Genomic DNA, 19,708 nt, shown 5'->3' on the forward strand with positions numbered 1-19,708 from the left:
ACATCTTTGCCTGCTCCCACAGCACAGGATTCCAAAGGACCCAGGCTTCATTTTCCAGGAGGCAGTCTCCTTGCAAATAGATGTCTATGGAGCCAGAGGGTTGAAACGTTGGGACCCAGATATCTTTGTAGAAAGGATATAAGACTTTAGAGATGGGCTGGGGTAGATAAAGTAGAAAGTGTTCTGTTCACAAAACTGCCACAACCAACAACATCTCCCCATTGAGTGACCTGGATCTACCCACTAGGCCACATCCTCACTGTAGACAAGACCCTTGCCAGGCCTCACCTTCCGTACCAGCTTTTCCAAGGTGCTCTAGCCATCTGGTGGCAACCCTGGGGAGCTGCCACACCACCCTGCAGCTGGAATTGCAGGAAAACATATGAAAGTGACCCCCCCCCCCCCGCTTCCCTAAAATCGTGCCCCGGCATGACTCAGCGGGAAGCCTCCAAGATGGTGGACATAGATGACTGCCCACTGGGGACCTCCCATCTTTCCAGACCCTGGGAGGCCCTGCTCTCCTCGGTGGAGCCCTGAGCCTCGTACGTCATTTCTGGTAGCATGTTACACTGAGCAGTCATTCACGTGAGGTAACACGCATATGGGGTTTATAAACACAATTTAATAAAACAAACCCAGAAGTCCTATCTGTGCTCAGCAGTTCTAGTGATGGTCATTCACATGCACAGCGGGGCTCAAATGGGGCTTTCACAATCCTGGCCACAGAAGACAATGACTGCTCACCTCGTGGCATCAAAACCCTCCCCAAATGCAAGGCAAACTACTCTGAGATACCCTTTTTCAACCAGCAAAAATCCAAGCTATTGACAACACAATCTGTTAGTGAGGAAACAGATTCTATCAGGTGTCACTGCTAGTGACATAGTACAATCCTAGGGAGGAAATGTGGCAATATCTAGCAAAAGTACTTTAAGTCTTTGTCCTTTGACACAGCAATCCCACCTCTAAGAATCTATCCCAAAGAGACACTCACTAAAATATAAAAAGCCTTAACCTGTTCATTGAAGCTGTATTTGTTATAGCAAAAGACTGGAAACAACTGTCAGCAGGGGAGGGGTTCAACGAGCTAGGGCGAAGTCACACAGTGGAGTGCTCCACCACCGTAGAAGGGAAGGAGGAAGCTCTCTCTGTATTACAGTGAGTGATTGTATTAAGTTAAAAAAAAAAGTATATAGTATGCCACTATTCATCTAAGAAAGGGAAAATATGGCTCAATTATATTTATATTTTTTAATGTTTTTTTCAAAGTTTTATTTATTTTTGAGAGAGAGAGAGAGAGAGACAGAGTGTCAGTGGGGGAGGGGCAGGGAGAGAGGGAGGCACAGAATCTGAAGCAGGTTCCAGGCTCTGAGCTGTCAGCACAGAGCTGGACTTCATGGACTGGAAGATCATGACCTGGAGGCTCAACCCACTGAGCCACCCAGGCGTCCCTATATTTACATTTTTAAATGCAAGGATAAATCGTAAAATAAAAGATACATATCAACCAATGGCAATATATGAAACTTGTTTGGATCCTTATTCAAACTAAAAAAAAAAAAAATTATGAGATAAGTGAGCACTTTCTGAATACTTGATGACATTAAGGAATTGTATTATGGCTTTTAGTTGTGCTAATGGTGTTTGTTGTGTTATTGTTTTTAATGAGTCTTTTAGAGATACTTCTTGAAATGTTTCCAGATGAAATGATACGGAGATGTCTGGTCTTTGCCTCCAAATAATTTTACAAATGGGGTGTGGGTGGGAGTATAGATGAAACAGGATGGGTCAGGGCTTAATAACTGCTGAAGCTGGTGGTGAATCCATGTGAGTTCCATACAGTTCTCTCTATGTTTATGTAGGCTTAAAATTGTCCATAATAAAATAGCTAAGAAAGAAAAAACAAAGAGTGAGAGGGAAGAAAGGAAAGGAAAGGAGAGGAGAGGAGAGGAGAGGAGAGGAGAGGAGAGGAGAGGAGAGGAAAGGAGAAAGGAAAGGAAAGGAAAGGAAAGGAAAGGAAAGGAAAGGAAAGGAAAGGAAAGGAAAGGAAAGGAAAGGAAAGGAAAGGAAAGGAAAGGAAAGGAAAGGAAAGGAAAAGGAAATGGAAATGGAAAAAGAAAAGGAAAAGAGACATTCTCCATGCAGTGTATGTCACAATGTATAGAAACAATCATGTGTCAATGAAAGGTGGCTGACCCATTCTGCAGAACCATTTTCTAGACAAAAATAAATCCCAGGCTACCCCCACAAAGTGGGTGTAAGATTCTGCTGTTTGTAGACATGGTGTGTCACTTGCACATCTGCATATTCATGAACCCATCAAAGAAAAGCATCCTGGGTAAACCTTGGTGCCCCTCAGCCCCAGTGGCCTCTTGACAAACCCTCTCCCTCCTGAACACAGCCCAACACAGGAAGGCAGCTTTTTTGGGCCACTCTCATCCCTTCAGGCACTAACCTCACAGATGGCACCATGACAGCTCAGGGATTGGAGCAGGGTCATTCTCCAGAAAATAACTCCAGAGACATATTTGAACACAGGAAAAGGGAAGATTTTTTTTTTATAAGTCTCCAAAATAAAATGAGCCCTTTAGAACAGAAGCAGGGGTGTGGTGTCAGATGAGAAAGGTTTTCTTTATAAACAAGAGAGAGGAATATGTAGTCACCTGTCCCCTGCTGGGAGACTCAAGTCTCTAGGTGTGGGAGACCTGCAGAGAGGGTGGGGCTGGGGCTGGAAGGTACTTTCTGCCCCAGCGTTTTTTTGAGGAGCATCTTTTGGGGAGGGACAGAGCCTCAGGGTCTGTTCCAGGACTCTCTGCTCCAATCCCTTCTCCCTGAGGAAGCTCTGTTGCCCCAACAACTGGGGACACCCGGCAAGCTGCTTGACCTCTCAGTGACTCAGGGACAGGACTGGCCAGCACACAAGGCGATTATAAGGGTCGTGGGCAATCAATGAGTCATTTCATGGAGATGGCTCCCTGAGCTCTAATTTATCCCCATGGAGCAGACTGATCTGCTAAAGAATGAAATGCACATTTCCTCCTTGGCTCCTCTGAGCTCTCCTTTCCCTCAGGGCCCTTGGCTCTTTCCTGTCCCGCTTCCCGCTACTCTAGGATTGCTCACAGTGCCTACCAGTGCCACTGTATATGCACAGTCTCAGGGTGGTTCCCCACTGGCCTGCTTCCTCTGCTCCATGGTTTTGGTGGCTCTTTGGGACCAGAGATCCCAAAGATTGTGGATCTCCACTGCTGTTCTTAAGGCTTGTGAATGAAGCAAGCCCAATTAGGATGTTTTAGAGTGTTTATATCTCTCTCCCTTTCAGTCATTAACAAGCCTCCTCCTTCCACAGCATTCTTTGTTCCCCTCTCTCCCTTCCCAGGGCCTCTCCTCCCCTCCTCCTGGCTATTGTCAAGATCCAGCCAGAGCCTCACCTCCTCCAGGGAGCCCTCACTGATTGCCAACTCCACAAAACCCCCCTCCCCCCACCATTCTTTATACACTGTTACTCTCTTTGCTCTACACATCCCAAGTGACAGATTTCTCAGACAAAAACAAACTCCAAAAAATACTGAATAATGCATTAAATCAACCATGACAGGGGGCTGAAGAAGGATAACTGTGATGATACCTAATGATTCCATGACACCCACGGAGTACTTTTCATTTCAATTCATTAGACTGACCTTAAGGCCCCAGAAGGGAACACAGGTCAGCACGTTTTCTCCCTTGCCTTCTCCCTCACTCATAAGGCCCCCTCTCTCTGGCTCAAATAGCAGTATGTCTGGAGGAATACTCTGTGCCGTGCCCTTTATATTCGTTGTCTCCTTTGCTTCTCACCTCCTTAAGAGGTGGGTAGTCAGAGTGTCCCCATTTTACAGATGTGGGAACTGAGGTACAGAAGGGAGAAGCAACTTACCCAGGGGCACTCAGCTGGACAGTGACACATTCACCTTCAAACCAAGCACTCAGCCTTTAAAGCCTACCCTCACAACCAACCCCCAGCTGCAACAGCACAGCCAGCAGGGGACACACTTGGGAGAGCCCTCCTGGGAGGAGATCTAGAAGGGCAAGAGTCTACTGACCCCCGGGAGGACAAAGGCAGCACAACCAGGCTGAATTAAGTGCCCAGCTGGCCACCTCAGAAGAGTAAGGTCAGGTAGGCAGGAAACCTGTAAGGTGGCCAGAGGAGGGAGGAGTGGCCAGATGTTGGTTCTTTAGGATGAACAGAAGAGGACCAGACAGGTGAGGAGGGCATGCCTCTGCCTAGAGCATGAAAGGACTGCTCTGGGCATGGCAAAGGGCCAGAACGGACTGGGCCAGGCACTGCCATGTGCCAGGCACTGTGCTGGGCATTTGGCATACACCATCTCAGCACAAAGGGAGACTTAGCACAAAGGATGAAGGTTGCGATAGGTGAGAAATCTGGCTGGCCGAGCTGGATGGCTCAGAGGAGCGGGAAGAAGGGTTTAAACTAGTTTCAGGTAACCAAGAAATGGCCAGTTTACTGCTTAAGCCCTTGGCTGATTCCCGGTTCTGGTGAGTCAAGCTGACAAGAAAGCCCAGGGTCATGGCTGGCCCTGAGTAGATGCCACAGAGAACCCAGTCCATGCCAGGATCCACCCATCCATCTGACTGAGCCACAGGGGTTTCTTCTTGCACCTTCAGGTTGGGCAGGGCTGGGACAGGGTGTCCTGGCCGTCCACCGAGATGAGCCCTGAGCTGGCTAGGGAGGGACGCAAGAGTCAGGATCTGGGTGAACAACTGATGGCCTGAGGGTCCCAGAGCCAGGTGAGATGAGATGGGAAACCGACCTGATAGGGGCACGGCTGTCTAGAGCAGTGTGATTCTGCACCCCTCTCCCAGGCACTTGGAGATGTCTGGAGACATCCTTTTGGTTGGGGAATCTAGTGGGTAGAAGCCAGGAATGCTGCTAAAAATCCTTCAATCCATAGGACAACCTACCACCACTCCCAACAGAGAATTATATGGCCCCAAATGGCAACAGTGCCATGGATGGGAAATCCTGGTGTGGAGCAAGCTGGGTAAGAGGGGCTTAAAATCCAAGGCACTCCCTGCGATGAAACTGCCCCTATTCTGAGGAAGAGGCATTTTTTTCCCAACTCAGCAAGATGCAGTCTGAGGCAAGGACTAGCATGAGCCCCAGGCTGGGGGGGGGGGGGGGGGGGGTAAGGTGGGGAGGGGAAAGCCATGGCAGTGCTAGGGGAGGAAGAGAATGTACCTGCTGTCACCCAGGCTTTGATTTGTGCAAGAAGCAATTTATAAGAGATACTTAGTCTTTAATGGAAGGTCAAAAAGTCAACCCACACGATTATGTCATCTCTTTACTGGCAAAAGCAGAGGTTTTAAAGCACTTTGACATACCCACCCCGTGGGAAATGAAATGTGATCAAAGATCTTCACTGTGGAACTGTTTCTAAGAGCAAAGGATTGGAAACAACATAAATGTCCATCGGTGGTGGGCAAGCTAGATAAACAATGGAATATCCCGCCAAAGAATGACATTTTCTATGTATAGAAGTAGAAAGGTCTCTGGAATATATTAACTGGAAAAAAGCACAGTGAGAAGAACACTACGGAATACTTCGCTGCCATTAGATGAAAAGGGAGGCAAAAAATCAACAGTATATTGATCATTGCTTACATTTGCATAAAGCAGGGAATCTCAAACTTCTCTTTGTATCGTAACCACCCAGAGGGCCTTTTCAGCCATACTTAACTTTAAACATCAACCTTGCTTTTATTTGGGGGAGGGATGTGGAAATGTGCCCACTTTTCTCGCCCAGAATGCAACTCCCCAGCTTTTCTGACCCTGGCTGCTCACCAGCCCGACTGGCCGGGAGCAAAGATCAGTGACCAGCTCCTTTCCTAATCACTCCAGCAAACTCCTCCGAGACTGTTTGTTAACCCTTAATGGCTGCTGAATGTGAGACGTTCAAGGCGTTGGAAGGAATCCCTCAGGAACCAAAGACTTGGAGCCACTAAAGCACCTCCCCCCTCCTCAGCCCCAACTCTTCCTCCATCTGGAAGTGACCTTCAGGACACTGAATGAAGGTGGCCGCAAGCCAGAGACAAACCTGGCCCTCCGACGCCCCCTGCCCCCGCCCCGCCCCCGCGAAGGGGGCGGAGCGACGGCTGCGAGGGCTCCTCCCGCGGGCTTTGTGCGCGCCTGGAATCCAGCTGTCGCCGCCCCTCGGAGCCCCCTGCCCCCGGCGGGCGCACATTTCCGGGCCGCCCACCACCCCGACCGCGTCGGTAGCCGCTGCGCCTGCCTGCTCCGTGGCCGTCCCGCCCCAGTAGCCCCCGAAATGCCGGTCGACTTCACCGGGTACTGGAAGATGTTGGCCAACGAGAATTTCGAGGAGTACCTGCGCGCTCTCGGTAAGCTGCTGCCCCGGCCGGCCGCTCGGGGACGAGGGCTGGGCCCCGCAGAGCTCTCCCGAGGGCCCGCCTGCCTCCGCCTGGGCCATCCGCCGCCCCGTGCGCCGGCCGGCGAAAGGGCTTCGGCCGCCAACTTGGAGGGTGGGGGTTGTTAGGACTAATTGGTGGTAAACATCTGATAGTTGCCTCTAGACGTGGATAACTTCATTAGGAAAGCTGGGTCTAGTTTGCTAGGTTTTGTTGGTACAGGGTCAGCATAAGGCCAGAAAACTTTGTTGCAAAAAAAAAGAATGCGCAGAACCGGTTGCTGGCTGAGACAGCGCTAAGCGAACAGGAAACCCCAATGGTGCTGCCCCGGGGAGGAGCCGGCTCCTGGGACCCCGCTACCTTGGAGACAGTTATCTGAATTTTCCTGCCAATTCTCTGTCCCCTCTACCCCCTCATCCCCTGCAGATGTCAACGTGGCCTTGCGCAAAATTGCCAACTTGCTGAAGCCAGACAAAGAGATTGTGCAGGACGGCGACCATATGATCATCCGCACGCTGAGCACTTTCAGGAACTATATCATGGACTTCCAGGTTGGGAAGGAGTTTGAGGAGGATCTGACGGGCATAGATGACCGCAAGTGCATGGTGAGGATTTGCATACACCAGGGCATCTCCTGCCCGGGGGGGGGGGGGGGGGGGGGGGGGGGGGGGGGGGCCTGACCGAAGTCTGGACTACTTCCTTTGGGAGGGAGGCGAGGGCCCTTATGTTCTTAGGGACCAAGGATCTTCATACTCCCAGCCCTCAAGGTAGGCAGCACCCACTTATCAAGCATCCCCCTCTGCCCAAACAGGATAGTGATGGATATGAAAGCTGCAGATTGTTGAGTCTCTGTTGTGTCCGGGCACTGAGCCAGATGTTTCATACATCTGACTTTATCTAATCCTCACAACCTATGAGGGTGGTAGGAGCATGACCATTTTACAGATGAGGAAACAGTCTCAAAGAGATGAGTAACATGCCCAGAGTAGCTAGGGAGGGGCGGGGCTGGAATTCTAGGCAGGTCTGTTGATTCTCTTCTCCTCTGCCTGTACTAGGGCCAGGTGGAGGAAGGCTGGAGGAAAGGAGGAAAGAAACACAGGGAACTCTTTTGAAGTGTAAAACTTCCTGTATAGCCTAGCATGAAGCCATTCTAGGAAGCAGGGGATATCGCGATCTCCCTGAAGCCTCTGACCTGCCCCACCTCGTCCCCGCCCCCCCCAGCTGGGATTTGGCTCCTGGCCCTCCCCTTCCCCACCCTATATTCCACTGCCTGCTGAGCTTCCTTTGAACCTTGCAGCCAACCCCTACTCAGTAGGTCATTGCCATGGTGGCCCAGGCTAGAGGAAGCATTCCTGCAGGAGGGGGAGGGAAGTGAGCAGCCTATCCCCAAGGGTGGGAAGCTGATGACCCAGAGACCCCAATTAGCGTTTCCACAGGAAATTCTAGAAGGTCAGCCCCAAGTCTCTATCAACATTCTTGGGTCACTGGAAGGTCTGGGTGCTCCCAGCATCCCTTTCAGTCTTGGGTCCAGAGATAGTATTGTATGCTCACCCCCAGGGACCTGCTTTGCTTGTTGACGGAGCGCCCCCCCCCACCATCTCCCTTCCCCCTCCCAACATTTACTGAGGGTCTGCTGTGTGCCCTGCACCGCACCATTATTTTACACCATGGCCCAACGAGGGAGAGATCCACGACCCCATAATATACAATGACTGAGGCTCCAAGAGGAGAAGAGACTTGTAAGAGATGGGATTTGAACCCTAGGCCTTTGCACTTTGAAGCTCACCCTTCTGCTCCCTGCCAGGCCCCTATCTGCCGGTCACCTTTGCAGAAGCCAGATGGCAGAGGTTTGCTGGGGCTGTGGTTGAAGGTGCTAGAGTGTGGAATCCCAGGCCTGGACTACTCACCCCGGCCTGTTGATTCATCCGAAGGTAGTCAGGAGTTGATGTCTGAGTCTGCTGTTTGGAGTGATGGCAGAAGAGGGGGTAGCCAGCAGGGAGTGTCCTTGGAGAGGCCGATACTGGTGTAGGAACATGTCAGTTGTGCCTTAAGAAGGCCCAGGGCCTCTTAATCCTCAGAGAGGCTCGCAGTGGGAAAGGAGACCGGCAGCAGGGTCTGCCTTGGTAAGGTGAGGGCTCTGCCTTCCAGATTACTGTCCACGATCTGTTCCCTGGCCTGCTGGATGGAACTTAAGGACACCTCTTGTCCCCAGCTCATTCTTAGGGTACTCACAGAGCACATCAGACATCTCTTTGTTTTAGGTCACTGCAGCCTCTGGAATGTGCCCGCTTGTACTTACTTGGCTAATTGCCTTCCGTCTTGCTTTCCCTCCCTCATCCATTACTGCGTGAGACGTATGTTGATCACCTGGTAATACTAGCCAGTGCTTGTTGAGCGCTTACTGTACACCACATACTGTTACCACGTACTATTCCCATTTTATTTTAACCCAATTTCACAATACCGCTTTCAACCCCATTTCACAGATAAGAAAACTGAGGCAAGATTTCTTGTTGTGTGATGTTGGGGAGGTTAAGTAAGTAGCCGAGGGAGGGTTTGAATTTGGTCTGTCAGTTCCAGAGTCCCTGCCATTAACCACTGCACTGCACCTACCGCGTTCCTCACACACTAATCACGGCCCCAGGCACAGGGACGTGGAGGAGGGTGTCGCAATCCCTGATGTGCCAGGAACTCACAGTCTTTGTGGTGAAGACAGACACACAGAACATAGTGTGATTAGTGGTGACAAAGGGAAGCACCTAGCGGAGGGGAACCCAGAAGGACTTCTGGAGGAGGTGGCTTCTACACAAGAGGAAAGGGGTAGAAGAAGCCAAGGTTTCAGACACAAAGGAAGGGGCACGTGGCCTCCTCCTTTTCTCAACTCAGCATCAGGACATCAGGACAACCCGGGTGAGCAGATCAGGGAGCCCAGCAGCTGGGTAAACTAATGACATTGGACTAGGACTCATGGTCACCTTTGCTGTCCCAGGACTCAGGGCGCCCCTCTCCCAAATGTATGGCACTCACCTTGGTGCTGTTGGGGGGGTGGACGGCCTCTCTGCTCCGGCCTTCCCTTGACCCTTTGCATTGCAGAGAAGTCCTTCTCTGGCTGCCAGCTGGATGGAAGCCTACGGTGAAGAGCATAGCCAGCGGAGGGCGGAGGATAATCGAATTGTAGCGACTGTCCAGCCTGAGGCTTGCAAGGGCCAGAGGAGCTGCCTGCCAAGAGGCCGCAGGGGCTGAGGTCTCCAAGTCCCCCTGGGGTCCTGGGCCAGGCAGTTGCCAAAGCTAACTTTTACCGCCACCCCTTCTGCTCCACACACTCCGCACCCACCAGCCAGGAGCAGTGGCCAGGAGGAGGCCAATCTGTTCTCGGCACCGGGTTGGCTGGATTCTAACATTTCCTTCCCAGCACATCACAAGGGTCTCATTTCTCACCTGGGATTGTTCATCTGTTTTGTTCATTCCTTGCTTGGTCCGACGAGCATTTTATGGCGCTTACCCATATCTTTGCAACCCCTGTGTTACTGAGACGAATTGCACAAGATTCCTGCGCTCATAGAGCTCAGGGCAGTGGGGGAGGCCAGACATCCTGTGATAGCATGCGGGTGAGGACAGGACAGCCAGAGAGGCACCCCCCCTGGATCTGGGAGGTCAGGGAAGGTTCTCACAGGAAGTAGTCTGAATTGTGGCTTGAAGGATAGACAGGAAATAGCCAGGCAAACAGAAAGGGGACAAGAGGAAGGCCAAGGCCAAGAGAACAGAGGTTGGTAAATGCTACTTCAGACCTGTCCCACCTTGGCCTCTGGGCTCAGCCCAGGAGACACAGAAGCAGCAAGGCCTTCTGGAACACCCAGGCCATTTTTCTTCAGTGATGGCAGTACAGTGAGCTGAGGAACACAGTGTGGAGGGGTGAGGGAGCAGTGGTCAGCGAAGTTGCCTGGTTGAGGGGGGCCTTGAAAGACAAGTAAGCATTAGGGCATATGCAGAGACGGGAAAAGTGCATTCTAGACAGAGGGAGCCGTGTCTGTGAAGGCCCAGGAGTCCGAAAGGCGCTGATTGTGAGAGGGCCTGGGAGGTGGGAGACGTGTAGTCCACAAATACCAGAGTGCCAGATGTGACTGGGGAAGACAGGAGTGATGAGGACCCAGTAGGGAGCCTGCGTGTGACCCTGACAGGCTGCAGGGACCCCTTGCCGGGAGAGGTTTGGTCAGACTGACATCCTTCCCTAAGGGCCCAGGGGCTTGCTGGCTCAGAGATCTCCCGATTCTGCCTCTTTCTATGGGAACATTATGTGTGCTCTAGCACAGCAGCCAGAGGGTGAAATCTGGCCTGCAGATGTGTTTTTGTTTGGCCTGCACGGTGTTTGAAAATTTTCAGAGCCAGTTGCCAAAGATTGTAAGATTTCATAGAAAAATCCATATTTCTGCCTGTTCTTACCAACACAATCAAGATGGCTGAAAACACTGGCTGCCCATTTCTTCCTGTGCCATGTGGACCCCTGGGGCATTGTCAGAGCTGTCCCTTTAGATGGGACACCGCCCAGGCCTCACCCCGCTCTGTTAACCTGAAGTCCAGGATCAAGGAGCCCTTTGTCTTTGTTTGCACTGTGGGTTCTTTAAAGTAGAGTTCTTTAAAGTGTCCTGAAGCGGACACCAGCCACAGGAGCGCACGAACTTGTTAGAAACACAAATTCTCCGGCCGCGCTGTTGGCCTACGGAATCAGAAAGTCTGGGTGGGGCTGGTGGCTTGGGGTTCAGTATGTGCGCCACATGGCTCTGATGCGGCTGAAGTTCGAGAACCCCTGCTCTGGAGGAAAGAAACATCTCTGTGTACGTGCATCTCTGGAGACACTGGGAAACCATACAGTCAGCTGCAGAGGGCCCCGGGCCACCAGCTGGTTTGGTCCATCATCTGACCCCCCCCCCTGGAGACATTGCCGTCCAGGCCCAGAGCCACCTGGAATGGCTCAGCGATCTGTCCCCAGACTGAGAGGTGGAGGATGCAGATCTGTGTGGCCCGGGATCACTCAGCTCACATTTCCAGTCTGTCCTATTCAGATTTTATGTGACCTGCAGGCAGCAGGGACTGTCATTTTGGCGGAAGTGTGTGAAGACTGGGCTTAGCTTTTCTCCGCTGCCGCCTGCATGCCTTTATCCATTAAAAGCAAATCTCGGGCCCAGTTTGAAGCCAATATCACGTATTAAATCCAGCACAGGTAGCTATGGCAGGGTGGGAGGGCTTGCAGGAGGAGGGCTGTCCTCAACCCCAGATAGTGTTCCCCACTCAGGCCAGGGAATCCCTTGGAATGAAGAATGATGGACTTCTTTGTTCCCAGCTGTCCCCAGCATGAGCAGCTTTTGTGGGAGAAGACAGCCTCGGTCGGAATCACAGCCATGAGCCCGACTCCGCGCAGTGGTGGCAGAAGGGCCCTTTGTCATTCCCACCTCGGACACTGGGGCCGGTTTTCCCTGGAGGGGGCACCTTTGTTCATTTGGGAGTCTGGTGCCTCTTGCCCTGGCTGAGGCTTCTCCCTCAGCTCCGGCTGTGAACTCAGGATGACCCCTTCCGCAGAGCCTGCCTTCCGGCTTGCGGCCCTCCACCCCTCTGTTGCTTTCTTTGTTTTTATTGTAAAAGGAAAAAGAGAATTCAATAGCGAAGGAGAGAGTGGACTGCAAAGGAAAGGGCCCCTTCCCCTACTTGGCCTCATTCCCACCTCCCAGAGGGTATCACCGCTCCTGTTTCTGGTGGATCTGTCGGAAATCTTCCTCGAATATAGAAGCTGTCTATCTATTGATCGGTTTAAAAAAAAAAAAAAAAAAAAAAAAAAAAGGAAGGAAAGAAATCCAGTCCTTGGCTCCTTGTTTTCTCACTCAGTGCTGCTTCTTAGGCATCTTTCCATGTCCGTGCTTGTAGATTTTCTGAATTCTCTCTTTTAACCATCTGTGTTTCCTTCCCTTCCTACCCTGACTTCCTCCCTCCCTTCCTCCCTCCCTTCCTCCCTCCCTCCCTCCCTTCCTTCCTTCCTTCCATCCATCCATCCATCCATCCAACTAATTATATATGGTAATACATGAAATCCACGAAACTGCTATTAACACTTTGGTTTAAACTCTTGCCAGCTCTCTGATCCTGTTCTTGTCTCATTAATGGGTTTTTTTCTGGTTCATATTTTAAAGAACACAATGCCGATGGCACAATTAACTCCCTGGACCACAGAGCTGTGAACGCCCTCAGACTGGGGAGCCTTCCGAGGGCCACAGATCAGGCCCCCAGCCCTCTGCTGGGTCCTTTCCAGAATGGAAACACGGAGTCTCTTTCATGTCTTAGCTAAAGTTCTCCGACCTTTGAAATCGGTGTCAGCAGCATGCTTTTGAGGATTACAAAAAGAAGAATTTAAGCAACCCAAATAAAATGCACAAAGTAGCTTTCAAGAATCACACTGTTGTGTTAGGTTTTGTTTTTTGTTAGGCAGGAACAAAGAAAAATAACAAGCCCTAAGTCTTTACCAAGTACCATGCCTGCACCGAATGATTTTAGCACTTTTTCTCTTTTGGTCTCCACAACAGATGCATTTCTCTAAGTGTCATTATGCCCATTTTGCAGATGAGAATCTGAGGCTCAGAGAGGTGAAGAACCTTTTTGACCCCAGGTCCCAGCCAGCTGGTGGCAGAGGAAGGATTCTAACTGGTCTATTTATAAAGGTCTGTATTACAAGGTCTCCCTCAGAGCTCTGCTGAGGGCCAGCACCTCAGGTCCTTATTGTGAGCCCATCGCAGGCTGGAGGTGAGCGCACAGTACTGACAAGGCATGGGGGTGTGGACATCAGTGCTAGTCCTAGAGGCCGACATCTGGGCTGGAATCCTCCTCCGTTACCCAACTGACAGTGACCTTAAATGACTGGACACGCTGCCTCTGTCTTCACATCTGCAAAATGGGCATCACGATTGCTGTCTCACAAGGCAAATTCAGAGGACCATGGAGATAGCACAGGGGACAGTGCCTTGTGAAGCCACAACACCGTGTGCAATAAGGGACCGAAAGCCCTTGTGATGCCTTAGACTAGAGGCAAAGCATAATTGTTGACGGTGGCCCGGTGTTGGTTGGGGGAGTTACCGCTGTTTGTTTTTCTGACCGACATTGCTCTCCCCACCCACCCAAAGAAACACCTCCTCTTCTGGTGGGAGGTATTCCCTTACTCACCTCATAGGCTCTAGTGGAGCTGCGCGTCATGGTACACGGTCTCTCGTGGGTTGGGCACCTTAAACCAGGGTGATGACCGTGTCCCGTGACCTGTCACGGGATTGCCTCATCTCACCTTTTCCCGGGGTTTAATTTAGGGATGCTGGCGGAGAGCTGTGTTCTAGTCCTTCTAAAGTTCATAAGCTGGTGGGATGCCATCTCCCATGGCCGTGTGGAGCAATCCAACAGAAGGGAAAGATGAGGCCAGCAGAGAAGCAGAAATGAGAGAGGGAAGCTGCAACACTGGGGTTTTGCTGGAGCCCCTGACACCAGCACATCTCCAAGACTTTCGGTGTACTTGAGCCAGCCGGGGCATTCCCTTTCTTCCCCCTGAGGCTGTGTGAACCAGTTTCCTGTCACTAAAGACATCCTCAGACAGAGCCCACAGATCATGGGTTAAAGAACCACATCAATAGTTAGAGCAGGAGCTCTCAAACTTGAGCGGCCCACCCCCCTAAGTTTCCAAAATCGGAAGGTCTGCCGTGGAGCCCAAGAACATGTTTTTCTAATGAGCTCCCAGATGCTGCTGATGCTGCTGGTTCAAAGACTGGGCTTTTGATAACTCCTGAGAAAGAAAAATGAGGAAGCAGCCTGGCCCACGCCCAGGATCCTGTGATGTGCTGGTCATGATTCAGTGTAACAAGCCTGTGCCGGGGCTCTGGCTGCCTAGTTCTGGGGGCTGGATGAGAGTGGAGACGTGCAGTCCAGTCCCTGCAGATGGAGTCTGCTTGGGGACACCAAACTGGCAGCGACCCATGATGGTCTGCAACTGAGCCCCCGGGTAAAAGACCCCAGTAGTGTGTGTGTGAACAAGGACGGGCTACGACAGAGCACTTAGGAGCTTTGGCCTCGAGGTGGATCCGGATTTGAATCTTGGGACCCACCTTCCAGCTGTGTGTCCTTGGCGAAGGTACTTTATCTGTCATCTATAAAAATGAGCCGGGGGTCATAGCACTGATGAGATTATTGTGACAATTATGTATGGTGATGAGTTATTTCATTTTTCTATTGCTGTGTAACAAACCACTCCAAAACCCAGTGCTCCAAAACTCTAAGCAATAGCAGCTGTTTATTTTGTTCACGAGTCTGCAATTTGGGCAAAGGGGGGTGGGTGGTCCCCGCAGCATGTCCTGTCTGCAGGGAGCTAGAAGATCCACGTTCCGTGTGGCCCCTCACACATACTGTCTCCTGGCTGCTTGAGCTTCCTCAGGACACAGCAGTTGGGCCCCGAGAGGGAGAGGGCTGAGAGCACGAGGCAAAAGGGTATGACAGTGTTGTGATCTGCCTCGCCTCCAAAGTCACATAGCGATACTTTGCTATATTCTCTTGGTTGAAGCGGTCGCTGGGCCTGGATCCAGAAGACCTGAGTGAGCAGGAAACCCACTCTGCCCTCCCCTCCTGGCATCCGGAGGCTGTAAGCTGATGACTGCCTTCCGGTCCCCTTGGCCCCGTGGGAAGCTTCACCCGTAACCAGCCCTGCAGCTCAGGTCCTATTGTAACCTCTCACGTGGGCTTGAGGACTTACTCGTATTTGACTTGGAGTTGGCTGAAAACTCTGCCAACCAGCTCTGTGCCTGAGTCACAATGGCTTCGTCCCTGGGAAGCATTGGTGTGGCTCATCTGTGTTGCACAAATTGATCTGTGCTAGAGCATGCGTGCATACACACACACATACACGTACACATACACACCACCCCTTGTCCTCCAAACAAAAACTCCAGGTCTCCGTTATGATGCCTGAAATTCCAACATTAGAGCACATTTATTTTGGTTAAATATCCCAAGCCTTTTCTAGGTGTTTCCTTTAACCAGCAAATACCTTAGAGGGCTGGTTGTCTTTAATACAGGGTGATTGGTGAGTCTGTCCTCCCCCCCCCCCTTCTTTCTTTCCTGACCTGAGGGGCCAAGGACAGCAGAGGAGACTCTGGGGAAGAACTGTATGAACAAGATGGGCATGAAAGGTGTGAGGGTAGAGATGGAGGAGAACCCAGGCTGCAAAACCCACCCTTACCCGTCCTTACAACATACCTGGCTCTGCACGAAGGAAATGAGGGGCTGGGGAAATCCTGTCTGACAGTGTGCAGTGAGTCAGAAACATCATCTCACTCTTTGGCTCCGAGATCCCACTTATGTGATTACACTCCAAGAAAACCATTCAAAGGAAAGCCACGTCTATTTGTCCAAAGGTATTTGTTTGTAGCTGTGTGGTTAATAACCCTCCCCAACCTACATATAAGCACAGCCACCATCTGGGGGCTTCTGTGTGGCCGGCTCTGCCCTTGCACTTTACATATATTATTTAATCCTCCAACAGTCCCGGAGAGGAGGTGCCACTCCCGTTTTACAGACGGGACCCTCGGGTCCTATGTCACATTGCTGGTTAACCATAGCCTTGGGATTCAACTTCACACCTCTCTGACTCCAGACTCTGTGTGGTTTGCAGAACTGGTCGCCTCCTGCTGGTGTTCCTAAGTGCCACATAACCACAGGTGGTTAGAGTAACTGTGGCTTTTTGATTCCACAGACCACTGCATTGCCATGTAAATGATCACCGAGAAGATAAATGGAAAGTGTTTATGGGCAACGAGTCAACAAGTTCGGTAGATTCTGCTTCTTAGCATCTCTTTTCCCTTCCCCCATCCCCACTTCTCTGAATATCTCTTGCCTGTAATAATAACAATAATTATTAACATCTCTTATGCTTACTCCTGTGCAATAGGCTCAGCACTTTCCAAGAATTCTTTTTTTTTCATTTTATAAATTTATTTTTATTTTTTAATTTATATCCAGGTTAGTTAGCATATAGTGCAATAATGATTTTAGGAATAGATTCCAGCGGTTTGTTCCTTATGTATAACACCCAGTGCTCATCCCAACAAGTGCCCTCCTTAATGCCCCTTACCCATTTAGCCCATGCCCCCATCCCCAACCCCTCCAGCAACCCTCAGTTTGTTCTGTGTATTTAAGAGTCTCTTATGTTTTGTCCCCCTCCCTGTTTTTATATTATTTTTGCTTCCCTGTCCTTATTTTCATCTGTTTTGTATCTTAAATTCCACTTCATTCCACGTATAAAGTCATGATAGTTGTCTTTCTCTGACTAATTGCGCTTAGTATAATACCCTCTAGTTCCACCCATGTTGGTGCAGATGGCAAGATTTCATTATTTTTGATTGCTGAATAATACTTCATTGTGTGTGTGTGTATATGTGTGTGTGTGTGTGTGTGTGTGTATATATATATATATATATATATATATATATATATATATATACACACCACATCTTTATCCATTCATTGTTGATGGACACTTGGGCTCTTTCCATACTTTGACTATTGTTGATAGTGCTGCTATAAACATGGGGGTGCATGTGCCCCTTTGAAACAGCACACCTGTATCCCTTGGATAAATACCTACTAGTGCAATTGCTGGGCTGTAGGGTAGTTCTCTTTTTAACTTTTGAGGGACCTCCGTACTGTTTTCCCCAGTGGCTGTACCAGTTTGCATTCCCACCAGCAGTGCAAAAGAGTTCACCTTTCTCCACATCCTCGCGAACATCTGTTGTTGCCTGAGTTGTTAATTTTAGCCATTCTGACTGGTATGAGGTGGTATCTTATTGTGGTTTCGATTTGTATTTCCCTGATAAGTGATGTTGAGCATTTTTTCATGTGTCTGTTGGCCATCTGAATGTCTTCTTTGGAAAATTGTCTATTCATGTCTTTTGCCCATTTCTTCACTGAATTATTTGGGTTTTTTTTTGGGGGGGGGAGGTGTTGAGTTTGGTAAGTTGTTTATAGATTTCAGATACTAACTCTTTATCTGATATGTCATTTGCAAATATCTTCTCCCATTCTATTGGCTGCCTTTTAGTTTTGCTGATTGTTTCTTTCTCAGTGCAGAAGCTTTTTATTTTGATGAGGTCTTAATAGTGCATTTTTGCCTTTGTTTCCCTTGCCTTCAGAGACGTGTTGCGTAAGAGGTTGCTGTCGCCGAGGTCTCCTCTGCGATTTTGATGACTTCCTGTCTTACGTTTAGGTCCTTCATTTTGAGTTTATTTTTGTGTCTGGTGTAAGAAAGTGGTCCGGGTCCATTCTTCTGCATGTCGCTGTCCAGTTTCCCTAGCACCATTTGCTGAAGAGACTGCCTTTATTCCACTGGATATTCTTACCATGAGCTACGTCTTCACCCTGATCTCCCTTCCACCATTCTCAACACTTCACCCTATCGTTCACATTCTAAAATGGGAATCTTACTGTATCACTCCCTGGCTCAACTGCCCAGGAGCTCCCCAGGGCTGGCAGGCAAAGGCCAGAGGTGGCTTGGGTTTTTCAGGACGTGGCTCCAGCTCCAATTCCTACCCACCCCATATCCTTGGCCCCATCCCACCATTTGCAGGCGCCTTCACTTGCCCTCCTCCTTGGCATCTCTCTGTTCACTTCCCTGGGATAAGTCCCCTGCTTTCTCCCTTGAGAGAATAATTACCCATTGGTAAAGACCAGCCCGGGCTTAACTGTTCCACCAACCTTGTCCTGACTCCTCATCCAACCTCATTCATCCTTTCCTTTTGCTTCACTGTCGCTCTCTGGAGCCATTGCTCCCAGGGCACCTGTGACACTTATTAATGCATTTGAGATTCTAGACAGTGGAACCCACACTTTACATGTCCAGTGCCTAGCACAGAAGGCTCCATTGTGTTTGTCATATGAGTGTTACGTAAAAATAATAGAACTTCAGGGGCACCTGGGTGGCGCAGTCGGTTAAGCGTCCGACTTCAGCCAGGTCACGATCTCGCGGTCCGTGAGTTCGAGCCCCGCGTCAGGCTCTGGGCTGATGGCTCAGAGCCTGGAGCCTGTTTCCGATTCTGTGTCTCCCTCTCTCTCTGCCCCTCCCCCGTTCATGCTCTGTCTCTCTCTGTCCCAAAATAAAAATAAAAAATAAATAAAAAATAATAATAATAGAACTTCAAGCAATATAACTGGTAGATCCTATCACTGCAAGATCCATTTGCCACTCGATAATAGCTAGTGTTTGTTGAGTATTTCCCATGTGCTAGGGATTCTAGACACTTTCCATGCATTAGTTCTTTTCTTTTTTAATGTTTTTTATTTATTTTGAGAGAGAGAGAGAGAAAGCAGGGGAGGTGAAGAGAGAGAGGTAGAGAGAGAATCCCAAGCAGGCTCCATGCTGTCAGCACAGAGCCCAATGCAGGGCTCAAACTCAGCCAACCATGAGATTATGGCCTGAGCCAGAATCAAGAGTCGACGCTTAACCGACTCAGCCACCCAGGTGTCCCTCCATGCATTAATTCTTTTAAGCCTCACGATTCTGTAATGAAGATGCCAAAATTCTTCCTCTATTCTATGTGAAAAAATTGAAAGCCGGCACCAATATCGCTTGTCTGAGTGGAGAGAGCTGGTGGAGCCTGAACTGGGATCCTGGCAGTCTTGAGTCCAGATTGCTACCAGAGAGAGGTGGCATCCTTGTTATGTTAAGGGTCACAACTCTGGAATAATTTCTCTGTGAGGCTTTTGAAATGTCAAATGCAGTGTCCCCAGTGACGTAGCGGGGTCATGGATGGAATTGTCAGGTGCAGAGGAGTGGGGGTCTGGTTTGCATCTCATTCTCCTCAACGGTGGAGGCTGTCCACCGCCCAGCTCTCTCTGCGGCAGAACCTGGCTGAGTCATAACTGGTTCACCTCTGGAGCCAGACCATCGTCTTTGGAGTCTCATCTATGCCACTTGCCAACTGGGCATGAAACAAGTTATTTTACCTCCCCGTGCCTCTGCTTGTCTGTGAAATGGGGATAATTATAAAGGGATCCCTACTACTCCGCAGTGAGGATTAGATGAGGGAAAGCCTGTAATCGTCACCTCCATCAGTATGAGCTGTTACTGTTAATTCTTTCATCGTGTAACCTGTGTTCTCCAGAAGACAAATTCTGGAGGTGGTGACGTGTGGGTGGGTGCCCCGGCCACCCAGAGAAGAGCTGGCAGAGCTACCTCACGCAGGCTGGCCTGCAAGGGCGCGTGCCTGTCCACAGCTGG

The 19,708-nt window shown here is 50.1% G+C and overlaps 1 protein-coding gene across 1 annotated transcript in view; it reads left to right on the forward strand.

Moving 5' to 3' along the window:
• RBP1 (retinol binding protein 1) overlaps positions 1-19,708 on the forward strand; it is a 33,240-nt gene that overhangs the window by 2,381 nt on the left and 11,151 nt on the right. The window contains exons 3-4 of the mRNA XM_045037330.1: positions 5,947-6,396; positions 6,850-7,028. Coding sequence (XP_044893265.1) covers positions 5,947-6,396; positions 6,850-7,028 — 629 coding nt within the window. The remainder of the gene's footprint in view (positions 1-5,946; positions 6,397-6,849; positions 7,029-19,708) is intronic.

The sequence above is a fragment of the Felis catus genome, chromosome C2 (genome assembly GCF_018350175.1).
Source record: "Felis catus isolate Fca126 chromosome C2, F.catus_Fca126_mat1.0, whole genome shotgun sequence".
In the NCBI taxonomy this organism is placed as follows: domain Eukaryota; kingdom Metazoa; phylum Chordata; class Mammalia; order Carnivora; family Felidae; genus Felis; species Felis catus.